General features: G+C 39.2%; 1 protein-coding gene across 10 annotated transcripts in view; it reads left to right on the forward strand.

Moving 5' to 3' along the window:
• Positions 1–21,213, forward strand: part of LOC308065808 (protein bicaudal D homolog 1) — a 318,237-nt gene that overhangs the window by 268,321 nt on the left and 28,703 nt on the right. For 8 of the 10 annotated variants that reach the window (XM_080392278.1, XM_080392297.1, XM_080392281.1 and 5 more), the window contains 3 exons: positions 6,853–7,017; positions 13,916–14,096; positions 17,207–17,693. In XM_080392278.1, the coding sequence (XP_080248404.1) occupies positions 6,853–7,017; positions 13,916–14,096; positions 17,207–17,693 (833 nt within the window). Of the gene's footprint in view, positions 1–2,245; positions 2,335–6,852; positions 7,018–13,915; positions 14,097–17,206; positions 17,694–21,213 lie in introns of those variants that run through there. The other 2 variants (XM_080392285.1, XM_080392294.1) reach the window with 2 other exon arrangements.

Raw genomic sequence — 21,213 nt, forward strand, 5'->3', positions numbered from 1 at the left:
GCTGTAGCCAGTGTTGGCAGAACATTTGTAGTGAATGTGAAATTCACCATTCAGTCCTTTACTTTATATGGTATACAGTATACTAAGACTGAGATCAGGAGATTTTTTTATAAATCTTACTTTGTTAATATTTCAGTGTTTCCTGTTAAAGCTTGGAGTTTATAATTTAAACTGATTTAAATGTGGTAGCATCCACAGCTGGTAACTTGGCAAACTGTACCTCTTCAGTAGCAGTTACTATAAGTTCTATTTCAGTCTAAAAATGAAAGTTACTGTGGGAAAGATGCATGGTTTTGTCGCAGCACTCCCAAAACTAGCCAGCTGCAACAAGGTCTTTTACCATCACATACCAAGTTAACTTCACTAAGTAGTTAGCATGCCTTGCCCTGGCATGGCCATCAATCCCCCCCCAGGGCTCAAAGGTCGATCTACTGTTTGTGCTGTTTCTTCATACTCTTCATGCCAGTCCCTCTGCTGCCTTCTCCTTGTCTCTCCTCATCCAGGTCTCTCCTCCTCCTCCCTTTCCTGCTCTCTCTTTGTTGGCTGCCCTCTCTTCATTGGCTGCTTAACCACTCAACGGGAACCAGCCACAGCTGCATCTTATCTACATCAGCCAACCCGCTGCCCCGAAGCCAGCCCACAGTTGTATATTATCAATGCTAATTAACCCAGCTTCATTCCTCCACACTTTCTTCCAACCAGAAGAACTATAAAACTTGACAAAGTATGGGAAAGGCAACACTGAGTGCTTGAGTCTCATGAATATGCACACACCAAACCAGTGCAGTAATGTTTAATCTTAAAGCAGACACATATGGGTACCTATCTACTTTGAATTGGGACACTCTGCATCACCCACCTTACTCTGTTAGAAATGAAATTATTTCAAAAGACAAAGTTGATTCTGTTCTTAGAATATCTTGTGATGCGCACAGTTAAACTTGCTGAGGTTTGTTTCCGTTCTCCGTCTGTATTACTGCACTGTGTATTGTTGCGAGTGGTTCACATACTCTGTTATGCATCCCACAATTTGAAACCTCTGTTCTGTGTTATTATGTAAGGCAGCATAGCCACCAAGAAGCTATTTTCTAGTTCTTAGCAAGTATTGTGTAGTGTTTGGCCTGCCAGTTTTAAGTTCAATTTGTTTCATCTGTTTAACTTTGCCATCAGATGTGAGTGCATTTACAGAGGTCATTGAATTAAAAAAGCAGTATTGATATACTTTTTGCTACCTACAATTTAGGTCTACCTTATTTACTTGAAGATTCATTTACTCCCTGCAGTAAATGCTATGAAAAGGAGGATAATATTTGTTTAGTAGCTCTAGGAATATTCCCATGCAGTGAGAAATAATAGCCTTATATGCTTTACATCTTCATTATTCCCAGAAAGTGGTCTATCTTCTTCTGTTGAGCTTAGAATATTTTTGCTTGTGTCTGGAGAAGAGCTTTTCAAGAAAAACCTCTACATTTTTGCGTTTTGCCAGCGTACGTATCTGAACTAATCCTTAATAGAACCTGACCTGTATCCTATGCTTAGCCAAGATTCCACTTTTCAAAGATAATTCTAAACCTTCGGATATTTGCCTATTATTTTTTTCATCATCACCTTCTTGCAGAACGAAAACTAATTTCTTCAGTGAGATAGCCCTCCTGACTTCAGCAAAAGTTATTTTTTTTTCTCTTTTTACAGCATTGGGTTATCAGCTGTTCGCTTTATTTCAGCCGTGGCTCACCACAGTGAAGGCTGACCTGATGTTTAACCTTTACCGCTCATCCGCACAGAACAGAATATCAGTATGAAGTTTTTGTATTATTCTGCAGCTGCAAAGCATTCACAACTCTGTCACCACTGTGATAGGAGAGGTGAAGATATATTGAAACAAAAATGTGTAATTAACTTCAGTGGATGGCATCTAATAGAATTTGGAGGAAGATAGATTTTTTTTTTTTTTCCCTTGTGAGAGAAACTTGGACTTCCAGACTTCCTACTCTCCTCCTCCATACTCCTTAATTTTCAGATTGTTTGAGCTTAGTCCAGGTATTCCTAAAACATGTTTGGGTATGCATCAGCAGTATAAGCCTCTCAGTAACACGTCGGTTCCTCTCACATACAGGACAAACCTGAGAAGGGTAGGTACCAAGTTACTAGAAACTTTGTTTAGAGGGCAGGTTTGGACACAATTGTGAGTAAAATCCATGACCTGATTTACTAGATTTCCTGCTCAGGCCTCAGCAAATCTGTTGTTACAACTGCCCAGGTGAGACTGCCTTGTTTGTGCTCATGAAGCTGCTCAGTCATGTCCTGGCCTTGCTGCAGCTCCTGTAGTGTTTGGTGAGTAAGTGGATGGGTTGAATTAGTCTCTTGTAGTGTCAGTGCTACTTAATGCTCTTCTGAACTGATCAGGAGGTTGTGTGGTTAGGTAGGTTATTGTGGCTAAACCGATGCTTTCATAAATAGACTATTAGCCAAACCTCCACATACGTCCAGAGATGAGTAGGAAGGCTGAAGCTTTGCAATGGTCTTGCATGAAAATGTCTAGCAGTAGAACATGAAGACCACAGCCATTATGGCAGGTGTTCTTGGCACTTAACACCATAGGTATACATAACTCTCTATAATTTTGAGAAGTAATTTGAGACTTAAATTTTGCCTCCTGACAGTCACAAGAGAATAACCCTTTTCTCATAGACTTTGGTTATATCCAGAAATGCTGCAGTTCTTTCATTCAGATTGTATGATTGAGAGTGGGATCACAATGACAGTAAAAATTAGGCAGTGCTGGAACAGTATAGATGCACTATTTATTATAAACAAAACAAAATAAATATGATAGAAGACCCAATGGTGTGGAGATTGTCTTCCTGAAGCTTATGGAACTGCTGATGGAAGAATCTATGCAATACTAAAACAATAGTTTAACCTTTTGTGAATATAAATAAGCCATTTTTTTTGTTACTGGCATTTCAGGCTGGCTGATCATGTTTGATTACATGTTCATGGGTCCAAGTTATTTCTAATTAGAATGCTCTGAAAAAATAGATAATGCATCACCTACCTTCAAACATCCTTCCAGATGCAGGCATGTTTGCAAGCATTTTAGCTTCTCATTTCCTTGCAGATGATAAGCAAAATAATTAGAGTGCTTATCAAATTTACAGTGTTTACTTCTCTTTTCTGTTAGTAATATCCTCCTCTTCCTTGCTTACATTCTTGCCTATCCCCTTTTTAAATTTCGTTAAAACTTTCCTCCCCTCTCTCTCCTTTTCAGTGTGTTTAATCAGCCCCAATTATAAGAGGCATTATATTAATCCTGTGCTAGTGAACACAGTAACTGGCTGGTAGTATTTTGTTGTATGTTGTGTTTCTGACTTCAGTAAAATTTCTCGGTCATTACAATGCATAGGAATAGCAGTCATACACAAGTGTTTCTTTAATCAGGTCAGAAATAATCACAATGGGAATCTACTTCAGCCCAGCAAGAGCTGCAGGTTTTTCCAGCATGTCTGACTTTTTGCATATCTAATGGTATTTTAAGTTGTACCTGCAGGGCAACAACTGTATTTCTAAAAGGTAGACTATGTTACTGCTTGCTTAAATGGACAGCATTGAGAAACCCTACTGAAATGTATGCTGCTGATTGTGCAGCAAGTATTTGGTATTTTTGTAATGTACTGACGATTACATGTTTTGGGCTTCTGTTATAATACACTTACATACAATACACTAGATACAAGTCTGTGGTGAAAATTTCAGTATTTCTGCCACAATTTTCTTGTCTACATCACCTGGAAAGATACAGCCTTCCCTGGATAGAAACTGAGGCTCCGATTCCCAGAGATATTAAAGGATGCTTTTTTCCAAGGGATTTGACTACTCAATTTTGTATAGGAGTATGGTGTAGCTATATTTTCATTACGTTTTCCCATTCCAGCTTTACACGTAAAGAAAGCTGCTCATCCTGATATGGCTGCCTTACTCTTCAAAACACACAGCTTGAGGATGTGACATGATCAGCAGAATTACTGGTTTGGAATATTGTTTAAATGTCTGTAGCGTGTCCCTCTCTAGCAAATATGGCTTCCAGACAGGATAAGTAATTTGTACAATAGCTTGTACAACAATAATGAATTTGAAGATGTTCTGTTTCCTGCACTCCCCATGTGCTGAGTTTGTTAGATGTGTGAAGCCAGAGCACATCTTGAGTGAGAACACCTCTTGGAGCTTTTGTTTACCGTAAGCAGTTGCAAAAGATCCTGCTACAGAGAAGCAATCTTTTCTGTTGTGTTATGGTTTTATATTACAGTGGATGAGCTTTACAAAATGCCTTTTGCCCACTGAATGCAATTAGTATTTTCCAGTATAGCAGGGGGCATGTGATGGTGACAACAACATCGATTCTTAAGGCAGATGCATCATTTCTGCTGCTCATCTCACTGTGTGGTTGGATGAGCGCTGGTGCTGGCATAGGGGAAGGAGTTGCCAGAAGCAGAAGCTGGAGCAGATGTTGATGAGGATGGAGGAAGAGTGGCAGACCCCAGAGCTATCCTGTTCTTAGCAGCAGCTCTGCATCTGTCCCGGCTTGAAGTAATCATGAGTGAAAACCCTAAACAGGAGTAAATGCCTTAATAACATTGTGTATGTAAAATAAGTTCCTATTCTGACCCCAGCAGCACCTTGCTTTCTTAGGGAATCCTTTTAATAAACAAGGTACCAGTCTGATGGAGAATTACAACCTTCTCTTGTGCGGTTGACAGCAGCAACGCCCCTTACTGAGCTGCGGCTGGGGAGCTGGAGATGTTGAAGCGTATTAGTTGTCAAATCTGCAGGCAAAATGGTTTCCAGAAAGCTCTAATACTTCACACTTCCACCCTCATTGCAGAGTTATGAGAGTGATCTGAATGTAGATTCATAAATTATGTGCGCCTACCTGACTTGTACTTGTGCATCGTACTGATCCTGCAGGAGTTACTCTTTTTTAAATTTGTTTCTGAATTACCTGATTCTGCAGTTGGAGTGTAAATTGCTATAGTATGGTATGGGATTCTGTAGGACAGGGAAATTCAGCCTGATGGCTCTTTGATAGAGACGAGGAAGGCTTGCTGTTATGACCCTCTGTACCATCACCTTGGTCCATCTAAGAGCTTTCAGTACTCCCACCTCCATAGGAGGAACAGAATCAGCACTTAAGGTACCTTCTTAGGCATTGAGGAATGGCGTGGGACCGAGCTCCCACTGCTGTAGTACGATACAACTTTTTATGTGTGGAGCAATACAAAAGGAATTTCTGCCTAAGATCACAAATGTCTGAGAAGGTTCCGTATGTGGTGGGCCTTGTTAGTTTATCCACATTGTTCTGGGCCTAGCCACCTTTACGTTCTTGGCAGATCACTTGCTAATTGAATGAAATGGGAAAGGCAAAGATGCCATGCTGCAGCTGCAGGTGGTGGTCAGAGTACTGTCGCTTTGGTAGAGCGAGTTGTTGGTCTCGCCATGGACCTGGGAGGGTCTCCATGTTTGTAGAGGCAGCTTTTTTGGTGTAGGGCTACTTCAGTGTTTAAAATGAAAAACAAGCTTCTAAGAAACAAAGCATGAATACTTGAAAATATTGTTGGAGTCCAAAAAACATTGAAGAATTTTTAAGCAGCGTTGGGCAATAGCTATAGCGTCTCTTTCCATTGCTGTTCTAAGAGCAGGCTTGGCTGTTGCTAGGAATGGCTTGATATGATGGATTTTGCCATGGGAGAGGGAAATGGATTAAATCAGAGGGTCCACACGCTGCAGATCACCTTATTAAATAGTTGGGTGGGTTTGGGATTTGCTTTTTTTGGGAACATGCAAAGAAAACCCAACTTATGCTTGCATTTCTACTGGCACAAGCAAGCAAAGGTAAAATGATGGCAAATAGTAACAATAAATTGAAGTGTCCAAACTCTACCCTAATCATGTTGTTAAAAATGAAAATAATTATGACACCACCACAATAAATGATAAATGGGGTTTCCTCCTCTCCCTTGCTCCTCACAAAAAAGTTGTGGATTTTTTTCTTGATTTAGAGGTGAATGAATATTGACCTAAATGAGATATCAAGGTCCTTCATATTATTATTTGAAATTTCTGATTGTGTTTACAGAACCAATTTCTTTCATACCTGAAAACAAAAATGCATGCTTTAGGCTTTTGTCGCCACATTCTAATAAGTGCTTTTATTACAGTTTCCAGCGTGTGAATATGCTTTGTTTTATGTTTTGTCCTAGCTTTGTTACCAATAGCTGCATATTGATCCTCTTAATCAAAATAAATTCCGTTCCGCTAGGAAGAAATTAATAGATGAGTCGGCTAGCTTTATGCTTTGCTGATTAATATATTTTTTTTAATATTTACAACAGGAGCCCCTTCCTACAAAAACAGTTGCAATATGTTTAGCTAATTTTTGGGTGCTACCTTCTGTAGTAAAATAAACTTTTTGAATGTATAACGTTTTGTGGACACTTTGAATATAAATATAGATTGACTGAACAAAAATGCTGTTTCTTCTACAGTTTTGTAGAACAGGGACTTTAACAATTCAGACAGGAAAAAAGTCTGTTAGAATTGTAATCTTTCTATAGGAAAGCTTAGGTTAGTCGCAGTGGAAGTCTTTTTTTGTATCCAGCTCTTCAAGTTTTAAACAACATAATAAATTCCAGTGAAAGGCAAGTATGTTTTTAGGATAAGGCACTTTTAAAGGGTAGATGAGTATTCTAATTTTCTCTATAGAGATGTGTTAGCACTTAATAAATGTGTTTATAGTCATTCTACCTTATATTTAATCCTGTTTCTAACTCCTCGGGTTTTGTATTTGTTTTTCAGGCAGCAGTATCTGTCCAAAGTCCTTAGTATTGTCTAGAACTTGCACAGTAGATGCCCCAAGCAAGCTAGTTGAGCAGAATGTATACAATGAAGCGGCTCAGGGAATAAATGGAAGTGTGCCAGTCAAACAGTCCCCACGTTCAGCTTCAAATCCAAAGCCACAAGGTAAGCAGTCTTAAATATTTTTGTTAGGGGAGTTGTTCTTCATCTCAGACTTCAAGAGAAACAGAGCACCTTGAAAGAACTGTATTTGTTCAGTTGGAAAATAGTGGTGTAAAAGCTTGCTACTGTAGTTGTTCTGTAAACGCTTTATGAATCTGTCATTTCTGATATTTTGCTGAAAAAGGTTCTCAGAAGGAAAGTTGGACTTATTCATATGTTACAAGCACATAGGTCTGGCTACACTTTTTATCTCAAATGTTACTGCTAGGCAGCAAGTGTTAAATACCTTCTCAGCTCAAGAAGTGGCTAGTCGGTAGGGAACTTTGTGCAGTAAAAGCTGAGCAATAGTGTCTGCAGAGTAGAAATGGATTTCTTTTCTTTCTGTCCATGAATTGTATCTTCACTTTTAGAAGCTAAGTAGACCAACTTAACATGTTGACTTTGCATATCTAAACCTCAAACTATCTTTTTATATGGTCTGCTCAGTAATACTGATGATTCTGTTGAGGTTGATCACAACAAAGAGTGTGTTCTGGAAATCTTGGATTCAAAGTGAATCTGGACTGATGTCTTGTAGGAGTGACGTGCAATTAGGAACTTAATCTCAAAAGTTTTAAAAAAGAGTGAGTTTAGAAGACTGATATCATGATTCTGCTCAGTGAACTGAATTCTGATACACGGTGCTGATATGACAGAAACCAGAATTACTTACAGAAAAATAGATCACGTTTAAATCACGTGTAGAAACTATAATCACGTGGAGTCATCATGAAGTGGTTTTAACAATCTGTGTATCACTTCATAAGAAAACACATCTCAAAGAATTTTGCATCAGTCCCGAGTTCGTGTTAGAGTTAAGTGGGGAAGAAATTCATTGGGGTGTCAAGAAAATTCTGTTTACTTAGGGAGAATAAGAGCAAAATAAAGTTGTATTTCCTGTATTCTTTGTTTTTATAGAGCTTTTGCCAGTATTGTTCACTAAATGAAGATGTTTTTAGCATTCGTATGTAAACATTACTTATTTGAGTAGTCTTTCTGTACTAGTTCCTAGCTGCAGCTGAGTTAATAGGATAACACATGTTCTTCCCAAGAAAAATATTTTAGAAATCTTTTAATGGATAAACAGAAATGAGCAATGAATAAAAAGATTTTAAGCATTTCAAAAACAAGTCCAGACCACTTATTATCAATTTTAGCTGTTAGATAAATTAGGAGTTGGATATTATTGGACCCTATTCATTCAAGTAGTTATGCAGCTGTTGTTGCTCTTTCCTAAGCCATGACTTCTGTGTTTGTCAAAATTGCTTTCTCCAAAATGTGGCACAGCCAGGGATAGTGTTGTAACCTAAGAAATGCAGCTGTGTAGATTATATTCAATAATACTTTTGTAAATAGTATTTTGTGCATCCTTTGTTCATGGGTCCTACATCTTTCTCTGTTTATTTCTGTTAAATATGTGCATCATATTGAAATTAAATAGTGTATCTTTTTGGCCTTTTTATTCATTTGAAGCAAAACAGAATAGAATGAACAAGAGAAGCATTTGGGAGTCCAAATGATCCAAGCAAACTGAATTGCTCTAGTTTAATGGTTTAATTATGTTTGCTATTTTTTTTAAGAGCTTTTCCTGTAGAGGTATAGAAACGTTTTTGGTTTATACTAGCAGGAAATATTTTTCAAAATGGTGGTGCTAGTCATACAAATACTAAGTGTGCTTTCACAGTGAAGGGAAACAAGGTGACAGACCTGAATTGTAATGCAGTGTATTTGGTTGTTGATGAACTAACTGCAAAATGACCTTCCTGTAACCTACCAAAATCTATATAATTAAAATGAAAGATTGAAAGATGACTTTGAGGCTGCATTACAGGTGGGTTACAGCTAGTTTTAGTAAACTTAGCTTTAATAGGTGAAATAGAGCTTTGATATAGAGTAAAAATGTCCAAAATCTTACACTTGAAGTGAACCCTGGACTCTGAGCCTCTTTTGTCTGCACTTGGTCTCTGAGAAGTAGTTTAAATATTGGGAAACTCAGGATAGCTGGATCAAGTGAATAAATATCTGCACAGAGTCCAATATAAAATTCTTCCTTTTCATTTTTATTCCCCTCCCCCACTACCCCAGCATTTCAAGGAGAAAGCAAACAGCAATCTGAAACTCTGACAGTAAAAGAGCAATTTTTGTTCCCCAATAATTCCTTCTATTAACAATTTAACAACTTGTATGTCAGATTTCTGTGTTGAGTACAGTTTGATTATTGAAAATCTTTACAAATTTGGAACAATGCCTGAAACTGACTGAAGGCTGATAAGTGAGTTAAGCAAAGTAATCAGGACTGTGGAGAAAAGCAGTCACAGTCTGGACCAGCTGTGAAACACGTTGCTTCGCCTTTGCGTCAGTGCAATGTGTTCTCTGATAGAGTGGACTAATCCAGACTGGAGGTAGTCAATGGAAATAGTGAAATACACTACTGAATTCCAAGGCAAATATGATGCACAAGAGATGAAGCAAATTGTTAGATAATTTGAAATTTGCCCTTACCTACAAATATTTGGGTAGTGATCTGAACCTAGCAATAGCAGAACGCATGTGGAGTGACATGTACAAATTGACCAGTCTTTTCTAGTTTCTTCTGGTCACTGCTCTTTGAACCTCTTGCATGAGTTTTATATAAGGCCCAATTACTAAATACTGGGCACCGAAACTGTTGTCTGTACCAAGCAGATTTTTATTGTAGGATGGAAAATATGTTGAAATGTCAACACTTCTTCAAAGCAGTGAAATGTCTTGTCAGTTCAAGACCGTGCATCAGTTGCTCATGTAAATTTTCCTAATGAGTGCTTAGGAGTACTTGTGAATCTCCTGCTGAGGCTGAAGAGGCATTTTTGTTTGGGTTGAAGATGATTTTCCACTCCAGAAGACAGGCTGGTTTGTGCTACTGTGAAATGGTATGGACACGAAGTATTCAGCACGCGGACTTCAGCTGACTATCTTCTGTGTGGCATCAGTTCTGTCCTCCTTTCTCAGTTGAGTATAATATAGTCTGTAGTTTTGAACTTACTCAGTGCCCTGGTCCCAGAGACCTCTTAAAGGTCTGGGATGTAGACTGCACTTCTGGCAAATGAAAGTTCTACAATTAAAGGCAAATTGAACTGCAACTGAGAGCTGTTTCTAGCTAGACTTCTCCAGTCTCAGTGGTGCTTTAAGAAACCTGTAGCAATGTTTCTTTTATCAACAAAAGTGCTAAATTCCAAACATTATTTCCAGAAAGAAGACAAATGAGAGAACAAAGCACATCCGATTATTATTAGTCTTTTTTTATAATATAATATTGGAAGATACTTGTTCTGATGTGATATAAACATGTGGAAATGTACATCCTAAAGAGGAGAGAACTTTTTCTTTCTTTTTGCTGAGTCTCAGTTCCTAGTCATTTTGTTCTGTTCTGGCGAGTGTAAATCTTTGGTATCTGTCCAACTGTGCTCATCTGATCTTCCTGAAGGTGATGGAGCGTGCAAGGAGCTGATGAAGGATGACTCAGCCAGGAAAGCTGTAGTTGCTTACCACAGAAACTTTTAACTGTGTGTATTTTCATTAAATGAAAGCATAGCAGCATTTTTAACCGGCAGGAGTTAAATGCATAGAGGGAGATTGACTGTGTTATACTTTCTAAGAGAAGAGAAACTTTCTTTGCTAATATGCTTTGCAGTCAGCAAAGGTGGTTGCACCTTTTGAGCCATTTTGTAGCATTACCTCCCATTTCCTTATGTATATGTACAAAGCTGAATGCACAACTAGGCACTGCAGCTTAAATCTTGAGTAGGTATTTTGGCTAGCATTATACAGTAGCAGCTACCTGAGTATGCCGAGGGGTTTTCTTTGGGTAGAATATGCAGTTCACATCCCCTAATGAGCTCAAAATTCTAAAGTATAGAGACAAGAGTATTTATAGACTCAGACAGAGCTCTGTATTATGCAGGGTATTACAATGGGCTAGTCTTTTATCTTTTTTTTTCTCCTTAAGATCCTGCTGTGTGCACATTGAAAAATAATCTGATTAAAACAAAACACTACAGAAGTACATTGAGGGGAGAATTAATGGAATTTGTTTTCCATAATCCCTGCTAACAAGGTTGACCTTTCAGGAAGGTTTGCAGGTTTTTTTACACTACTGATTCTTTTCTTTTCATTGATCTTGTGACTGTCATTTTCCCATTGCTCTATTTCTAAAACTTACAGTAGCTACAGGAGCAGCTGATTAGGGGAAAAGTTATCTGTTAGGTGGTAATAGGGAGTAAAGAACAAAATATCTTACATTAGTGAATTGGCATGGCTGTTTGGTTTGTGGTTCTCCTCTGAAGACTTTACAGGAATTTTCAGTATACTGGGATTGTCCAGTTTGGCCAGAAGTTCCTCATGCTTGCCCTACTGAAATGCTGCTAAACTGGGGATTTTTCTGTAATAGCTGCAAAAGTGTGAGACACCTCCACAGAATGTCCTAGAATTTGATTTTTGTCCCAGTGGATCCAGTATAAAAATAGCTTCCAACTAATTCCTTCTGCTTTATCAGTAGACATTAATTCCCTCAAGCTTAGTAGTTTTAATATATCCTTGTGAGGCTATTAACATGTTATGAGATGTACAAAAGAATCAAAGAATTGAAGAGTCCATTAAATAAGAGAATTCACAGGACTGTGGGTTATACAAAATCCATTGCAAGAATAAGAAGTGTTTCTGCGAACTAGCACGGTGCTGGTCAGTAATTCTGCCCAGCATTCCCTTTCCCTTCCGTCTCCCCCCTGAGGGAATGGCAGTGCCCACGCTCAGTTGTGTCCTGCTTTTTCCCAGCCCGCTTGCATCTCCTTGTTCAGCTGTCCCATCGCCTTTGTCAGCGCAGCAAGCTATTCAGCACTTGGACAATTATCTGATGCTCGTTGGCCTAATTCTGCCAGACTTTCTCCGAACTCCCTGAGAAGAGGGGAGCATAAGGAAAGCTGCTGCACTGCACTGCAGCTGCGGCTGAGCAAGTGTATGCGGCTTCTCAGGAGGGGCTTCAGTTAGTACAGATACCCAAGCAGTTACACAATTTAATATTCTGCTTGTTTTCAGGGTTGCATTGTAGCTGTTTGAAAACTGCAGTATTTTACGTCATCCTTTCTGCACTGCATCCTTCCTCAAATCTGCTTTTTTGCTTGTGTTAATAAATACAAAATAAAGCTTGAAAAGACCAAAGATACACTTATACGCAGTAAAAGGATCTGATACACAGAAAATCTATTCCTTCTCCCTCTGATTATTTCATTTATCAGCATTTGTAGTTGATATGGTTGAAGACTAAAGCTTTCTGTGGTACATTCATTTCTTCATGGAGCCCCTCATGGTACTTTTCAGACTGCAGCAATCACTACAATCCCACTTAAGTGCTATTAGGTTATTGGAAGCACAGATAAATATTACCTCTTATAAATTTAATGTAAGGTAGAGATGGAAAGTTGCCCTTAATCAAAGTGTTCCTTTACATTTATCATAGCCTGTGACAGTATATTTTCAAGAGGTTTTTTCAACAACACTTTCAAATGTCAGTTGATGGGACTTAAGCTAATTCCTGTGGTGCACAGGTTTTCCAGGGTCAGTCAGCAAGCCATTCTAGAATCAGTGATGCAAGGAACACGACTTTTTCAGATCCATCTATCATGTATCCTGTACTAGTGCTTATTTTTCTACAGTGAGAGTTGCATGTGGTTCCTAATAACAATTCCTGTCCTCCTTCGCTTCACATTTGCTCCCTGGCAGGTCTGTGTAGTTACCGGAGGGCTGGTGCCTGTGGCACACCAGAGCGTGGTGCCTGTGGAGGGGTAGCTGAACCCTTGGGGCCAGCAGTTCTACTGGCAGGACATTGCCTACTCCTGCTAGTTTATGCCCGCCTTTTATTAAAGGGCAGATACAGTCTTTATTTTTCAATTTCATATCAAATTCTTTCACTTCTCCCCACAATACGTTTTGGGAGTGGGTGTGAGAATGAGCGGAGTTGTGTTCTTGGGAATTAAGGACCTTTCCATTAAGTGTCTCTTTTTGATGGAGCTGGAGGTCCATTGCTCTGATAGTGGAACACATTTGGGCACTGTCTGTGAAGTGCTTTTGCTGCCCACAAATGCTGCATAGTCACTTAAAGGGGTGAACCTGAACGTAAACAACCCCAGCACTTGTGACTTCAGTTGCTTTATGTGTCACCCTGTCCTTTGTGTTCTAGTCACTGCTGTATTAAACAGTGACTGATCGTTAACAATCTAATTAGAAGGACTTCTGGTAGGGATGGGGGAAAAAGGAAGAAGAATAAAAAATATTTTCAGGGGCCCAGGTTTTCAGTAGTATGAATAGACAAGTGTTCAATAAGTAAAGGAAGCTCAAAGGCGAAGGCAAATACCTTTTCCACTGACTGTTATTACCGAGTTCACAAGGGAGAAGATAAAGAATGAAAGCACCAGAGTTTTGGGGCAGCAATTTAAATATCTCTCTTGAGCTCCTCAGCACAGCTAGATCCTTTGATTATGCTTAATTCTTTTGCATAAATGCAAAAACCTGCATTTATGGAGGCCACATGTGTTTACTATAGTACACTATAAAAACTAAACAAACAAGAAAACCTTTTAATTTTCTAGCTTGTTAAAGTACATATGGTTTGCCTTTTATCCAAGAATTATAACAAGGTTCCTGACACCAGGCAGTGCATAAAAAAACTGTATGAGGTCCCTGCATTCATAAAGCAACTTTAAGGTTCAGTAAAGCCAAGAGCACCTCTTCTTCATTACCGTAGTAAGTTCTTAGGCAAAAATCTCATATATGTTTTGGTAGTTCAAAGAAACAGTTTGTGAGTGATTGGTGGTGTTGTTATTGTTTGCAGTGCCTCCAAAGCCAATTCATCTGCAGAAGGTGTCACCTATTACGTACCAAACCCGTAGGCATAAAGCTTTATCAAACCAGAAACCAAGAATGGAGGAAGAGACGCCCACCACTGTGTCTAGTGTTGCAAAGGAAAAGTCCAGCAAAGTGTCAGATCTCATCAATCGTTTTGAGGGAGGCAGGTATGTAATAGAATTTGAATTGGTTTGTAACTCTGTTGTGTGTGAATCGTTGGAACCTGTGAGGAAAAATGTTAGTACCGCAGTAGTGCTCAAACCCATCCCTGCCAGAGGGGCTGATGGCAAAACTGCGTGTGTTTTTAAAATGGTGTGAGCCAGTTGTATATTTGACCTGTTCGAGATGCACCTTTTCATGAGGTGCTAGTCTTAATTTTTCTTTTAAAAAAACAAAGAAGCCAAGCTTGTAGCATTTTTAAAACATCTTTAAAAATGTCAGCTATTTGAAATAAATGCTGATTTTTAGAATGAAGCATTGGAGCTAATCTTAAATTCTTTTGTTCTTGCAGAAAAAAATAATCTTTAATTTCATAAGGAAATTGAAAAACCAAAATCGTGGTTTTCATTTTATACTGTCTTAACCTCTTCAGATCATTCATGTGAAGAGGGTGAACTGCACACGTTATTGGTATGGCATACACTCCCTAAACTGTTTGCTTTGTAGTACTTGATGATGTTGTGGTGCAATAGCTTGGTGTTCTTGAGTTTTGATACTGCCATTTACAGGAAACATTGGAACTTTGAGAAACATGAGCCACAGTGAACTCTGCTTTCAGAAAATAGTGTTACTTGCATGCCTTTAGTTAGGTGTACATGACAAGAATTATGAGCTTGGAAACAGAAGTTCCGAATATATCTGCTCTGTATAAAGAGAGTGACCTTCCAGAAAGTCTGTGATAGAAGAACAGCTCAAGAAACAGTCCAGTGACAGTTGAGAGCTGCAAGTTTTGGATGTGGCTTTCCTGTATTTCGTCAGAACACTGATGTCCTGAAGGGATGTCCCCCATGGGAAGGAGTGCATTACGTACAACAGAGCACGTCCTGAGGACAAGCCAGAGTATTACAACTTTCATTGAAAGAATTGCCCCTCAGGATGGGGGAAATTTAATCCTTTATACAGAGGCAGCTGAGCATTGCATCTCTAGTGGAAATAATTTCAGACCTTCATCTGCAAGAAACTTCCATCATTAGGCAGATACTTCATTGCACTCTGTCATGACAGTTGCTCAAAGATGGGGAAAAAGAAATTACTGCAGCACCGGAGGTCCTGTGAATACTGCTAGCACAGGTCTCTAGTCCTGCTACCACTTAGAGCAGGGGTCCTCAAACTTTTTAACCAGGGGGCCGGCGCACGGATGCAGTGGCAGGCAGTCATCTGCGGCTGCTTGGTTTCCCCGCAACCCTCGGCGGGGGGTGGTGCAGGGGGGTCTGTAAATACCGGGGGCCGGATTGAGGACCTTGGGGGGCTGTATCCGGCCCGTGGGCCGTAGTTTGAGGACCCCTGACTTAGAGCTTCCCAGTCTTCCTCCAAGATTCACCCAAGTCTTTTTAGCAGTGTAGTATCCTTAGGAAAACAATGTTAGCATTTCTGAATGGAAACTCCTCGGGTTCATTGTGCCCTACACCAATGAGTCCTGAATTTCTTCTTCCTAGACATTCCTGATGCGTTACACAGGAACTTGTTGAATGTTATGCAGTTAAAGGAAGCTATAAAGAAAGCAAGGAAAACTTGCTTATTTGTAGACTTCTAAAAGTAGGGACATTTTGTTTTGGGGACTAGGGGAGCCTGAGTTGCTTTTTGACCAACATACTTTATTAAATATATCCAATAATATCTGTGCAATGATTAAATTCTCCTCAACTCTGTGACCTCTGCTTATGAGAAGCTTGCACAATTAGCATGTCAAGTTCTGGAATATCCTGCTGTGGCCATAGAAGCAATTCCTGTTTTTCAAATGAGCTTAGCTCAGAAAATGTGTCTTCCGTGAAGGTGAACTTAACTTTTAATTATTGGTCTTCAAATGACTAGGTAGCATGTTCATGAATTGCAAACTGATGGTCAATTATAATAACTTATTTTTATTAGTCTGTACATCCCACAAACATGTAGGCATGGGAATAAGTTAATTAAACCTCTGTGCTGTATGCAAGCAAATGTAACTTAATCCTATCTTGGAGTTAAGGCGTTTTGGTTTTTTTTTTAAAGACATAGTCTTTATACAATTAAATAAAAACTGATTTAAATTTCTTTGTTATATGATGGAAGAACGTGAAGCTACTGAAAAATGTTTTTTGAGCTCTGTGTACAAAAGTGCAGAATATGTTTACACTGTTGGTGTAAACGTACAGTTTATAAGCAGTCTTCATCTTTCCAGAAGATTAATGGTCCATACTGGGAACAATATGTTAGAGGACAGTCATGATATCGTTTTGCAAGTTGAATATGGTTTGTTAAATGTACTTCAGACAAAAATGTATAGGTTTTGATTTGATTTCAATTATTTAAATTTTTTTAAACTGTAATGAAGCCAAGCACTTCTACAGAGTAGGCTACCATTTATATTGGCCTAAAATGCAAAATCTCAGAAATAAAACTGAGAAATAGATAGTGAAAGGTATGAACAAGAGATAATGTGTTTAAAGTGGAGATAAAATATGAAAGAGTTTTATTCTTTTAAATCAGAAAACATGCAGCATGACAAAAGGGCACTGCTAAATAAGGAAACTGGGGGAAGAAATAAGGTAAGAATTTAAAGCCCCTCCTGTAATTTGCTGAACTAAGGAAAGGGATGCTAAATGCTCTTGGACATTTTTCATGCATTTTGTATAATTATAGGGCAGTTAGGGAACAGGCTGCTTGTTAGTTTAAGCATTGAACTGGGACTTGGGAGACCGTAAATCTTTCTCCATTTCCACCAATAATCTTCTGGAACACTTTGGGTGAGTTGCTTCATGTATCAGCACTTCAGTTCCCTTGTCTGTTATGTGGAGCTGGTCATACTGCCTCCCATTTTACAAAGGAGATTCAAGACACATGAGGATGTAATAAATCAATATGGGCAGCATTCTGGGTTTCCAGAAGTGATGCGTGTTTATGTGTGTTTCAGTGGAATAACACAGTTCAAGCCTCAATGGCCTGAACTTCCCAATATTAACCAAAAAGGGTCTGGAAGGAATTTGTTATGTGGTGTAACTCTCCTGCTCTCCATACTAGGGATTTTCTATAATGCTATGTTTAACTTTTCTCTCATATATGTTTTGTTTGGTGTTTTTAGCTCGTTAAATCCTAGTGATTTGAAGAAAGATTCCTCTGTTCTCCACATTTCTAAATCTCAAGGAAGATATGGGTCAACACCATCACCTCAACCAAAACTCCCCTCCCAGCACCCACTACAAAAACAGGGAAACAGTAACACTGACAAAACTCAGGTTGCACAGCTACACACAGCTAACGGAGTAGTAGCACAAGACCAGATGGAAGATGAGGACAGGAGATTACCAGATCGTGGCTCCACTGTGTCCACCCTGGTTCTGGATAACGCCATCAACAGCAGCTTGGTAAATGGGGAAAGAGAAAGTACTTCTAGAGAGTCACTGCAAAGTACGACTGCCTGTGAAGGACAGATGCTTAACAGCTGCTACAGAACTCCAAGCATTGATACACTGCTCCCATCTGAAAATGAAACTCTAGAAATTAATACTAAAGTGAAGGAAGAACCAACTGAAGAAATCAGCAAGCAAGATCAACCTGTAGAGACGAAGGTAAACCAAGAAATTATTTCATTTTTGCTATATTGTTGCTTTCTGTATTTTCTCTAGGTTTTTATTTACAAAAACAAGCTTCCAAGAGCCAGTCAGAAAGTTGAAAATCTTTTGGTTATTTTTCCTGTGAAAAAAAGACAGGAAAAAAGGTTTTGCTTGCCTTTCCCCTGCTTTTCCCAGTCCCCCCCCTCTCTTTCTGGTGTCCCCCCCTTCTTCCCATCCCTTTCCCCCCACTTTTCCATCTGAGGTTTAAAAAGAGTGAAACCGAAGTACATGTATATGTTTAGCGCAGTGCTTCAGCTGTGTCAGGCTACAAGGGACACATGTTAGTGGGGTATATAAAAATTCCACATGCAGTAAACTGTAGCAGCAGGGATTTAGGCAGAACTGTCATATGAGTCCTTAACTTGGATGTAGTTGTCAAGTCAAAGCTGGAAAGGCAGTGGCAGTCTGCTAGCTATGAGATAGACGCAAGGTTTAGCATCCTAAATATATGCCTTGTTAGCAATGAGAACTTATGTCATGGTGAATTTGAGCTTCCTTGTAAGGAAGGTTTTTAAATAATAAGGGAAATAAGTGGGTGGAAGAAAATCTGTCTTGGGAAATTAATTGCTGAAAAAATGTGCATATTTCCACCACTAAAATTTTGATTATGTTCTTTGCCTTCTCATACTGAGGCATTGGTGGCCAGTGAGCATTGCTAACAGTTCTGGTCCAGCCTTGCCACATGTGAGTCATGGCGGGTGTGTGTGGTGTGTGCACGGGGGACTGGTGGCAGGCTGGACCCTCCCAGCTTTCCTCTTCACCACAGGGACAAATAGCTGAGCACTGATAAAGCTCATCACTGCTTGTCAGGAGTACACCTGCATCAGTTAACTATAGACCTCTCCAAGCACTTGAGTTTCATTAACACACATCTATGCTTGAGGGTAAACGCTGTGTGTGGGAAAGGTGGGCCTCAAATTCTCATGTATTGTAGGATGAAATATCTTAAGTAATGACAAGAAGGCACTGGGTTGCATGGCTTTTCTTGTTTGTTTTAGGGGTGGTTTTTGCCGTTAAGGAGTGAACGTTATGACTCCCATCTAAATATAAGCCTGGTCACAGTCCAAGGCACCTTTAACCTGCCACACCTCTCATTATGTTTCTATCTCCTGTGCAATAATGCCTGTTTCCCCTCTCTGTGCCTATGAAGTGTTGAATGCTGCGTGGGCAGTGATGTTAAGCCTGAATCCAAGTTACGCAGCAAGGTGCTGGCATGATTTTCAGGAAAAAGCAGAAATGGGAGCCAGTCCTGTTATAAAGTCCAGGAAGGAACTGGGCAAATGCTAATGGCAGCAATCTCATCAAAAATCTGTCTTTGAGCTGCTGGGACCAACACGTGTGATCTGTCCTGTGTTGCCCAAAAGTCAAATTGTGAGGGGTAACGTGACTGCTGCTAGATGTATTGTTCGCTGGTGCTTGAAGGGTAAAAAACTGAAACAAACCAAGGCATGCAGGATGACTTCTCAGTCAGCGCCGGTGGAGAACTGAATCTGTAAAACTGAACTGGGTCACAGCAGCACTTCCAGAGATACCAGCTTGCTTGTGACACAAAGACATCCTCTTTACTGAGATTAAGAACCATGTCCACCACAAACTGACCTAAGGGCCACACTTTACAAAATCAAACAGCAATTTAGTTTGGATTAATGCAACCTATAGATTGAAATCAGCGATCTAAGTAGCTGCTGCCATGCTGTTTGGAATAGGGGAGGGTGATAAGGAACAGGAGAGGTCTGGTAGAGCTTTAAGCTGTTTCTGCGCCCAAGCAGGCATCAGAAGTAAGAGCATTTAGGCAGTCTGTGATTTTGCTAAGCGCCCACTTAGTAAAGAATCTTAAAACTGGGATACAGTCCAGTTGAAGTTGCACTGCACAGACTTCTGCCACAGCACACTTCTGACCTTTTTAATTAAGCAAGTGTAGGTACAATTGAGTAAAAGCAATAGGAGCAGATGCATGTGAGTCATAGACAAACTTTAAATTATGGATCTGAGATAGATATGTATACATTGATAGTGATGCAAATTTCTTTGCCTCCTTCATGCCATATTTCCTAATTCAAGGAAGAGAAAAAAGTGGTGTTATCTCTATGTAAATGCATATTGCACAGCAGAAGTAAACTAAGTCCACTGCTGGAAAGGACGAATTAAATTGTGGAATGGTGCAAAACAAGAGCAGAAATTACATTTTAGACTTGGAAAAAAAAGCTGATTTTGAATTAGTGTTGCTTTTAAAATTATTTTTTTCCCCTTAGTCACTGTAGATCTGACCAAAGTCAGATTGTTGCTGGTTCTGGAAAAGTTGAAACAAAACTTAGTAAATTTGGCATTGTTCTGAAATATTTTCCCCAAATGACCTGAGTATAATATGCTTTATTTCTCTTATTTACTGAATTAGTTTAAAAGTCTCAAACCACAAATATCACAAACAAAAACACAATTAAAAGTGGAGAGTTTCCTGCCTTGCAGCAGAAGCACCTTCTGTCATAAAATTTGGTTTGCCTAAAACACAGAGGCTGAATAATACGAGAATATTGCAGTCATTTAACTTCCTGAATAACACGTGAGAAATCTGCTGCTAGAGCTAACTGAAGACAAGAAGACAAACGCTTTGGTATTTGTTGCGAGACTGGTAGGAAACAGGGATATAGACTGCACGCACGCCACAGATGGAGAATAATCTATTGTGCATCTTTAATAAAGTCCTTGATGTCTTCTTTTAGCAGCAATGCTAAGGGCCCTGGTGTTTCAGGTGCAAAACCTGATGGAGATTGTGTATTTCTAAATGTAAGGTGAAGTTTTGATTTAAATATGGTGAAACTTTGTTGCAAAGCTAACTTTCTGGCAAGAAATGTTTTACTCTTGCAGCACCCTGGTTCTACAATTTTATGGTTGTCTCTAGCAACAGTAAATAATGAACAACGCTGTATATCTTTAGCATACAGTTTAAATGTGTAAATCCTCTTGACAAGAATAGTTTCTTTAGGATCTTTACTGCTTTTCTTGGTTGCTGTGCAAGAAACTCGCCCATCATTTGTGCAATGGGACTATTATACAGAGTCAATATGCCAGAACATGATGGTAGCATTCAGGATTTTCATTGGAGGCCTGGCAAAATTCAGTGCTTTCCTTGATTTCAGAAACTGAGGACTTGAGATTAAAGGATATCTTAAATTCTCCTGGAAATTTATGTTTATATTCCCAGTACTCAGGGAAAAAAGCTTTGGATCGTGAAGCAGCTATGACATGAATAGTACTAGAAAAGAAAACTCCATTCTGTTACTTTAGACCAAACTGAGCATTACAAACAAGCACAACATAATTGAATTATATTTTTTCATACTCTACATCTCTCACCCTGTGTTGCTTCATGTATTACTGCAAAGCTCTTGGGCAAGGGCTACACCTAAATATGAGTGAATCATATACAGCATCACTATCATATCAGTAGGTATAGGGGTTTTTTATAGGAGATGGC

The sequence above is a fragment of the Falco punctatus genome (genome assembly GCF_963210335.1).
Source record: "Falco punctatus genome assembly, chromosome: 6".
Classification (NCBI taxonomy): Eukaryota; Metazoa; Chordata; class Aves; order Falconiformes; family Falconidae; genus Falco; species Falco punctatus.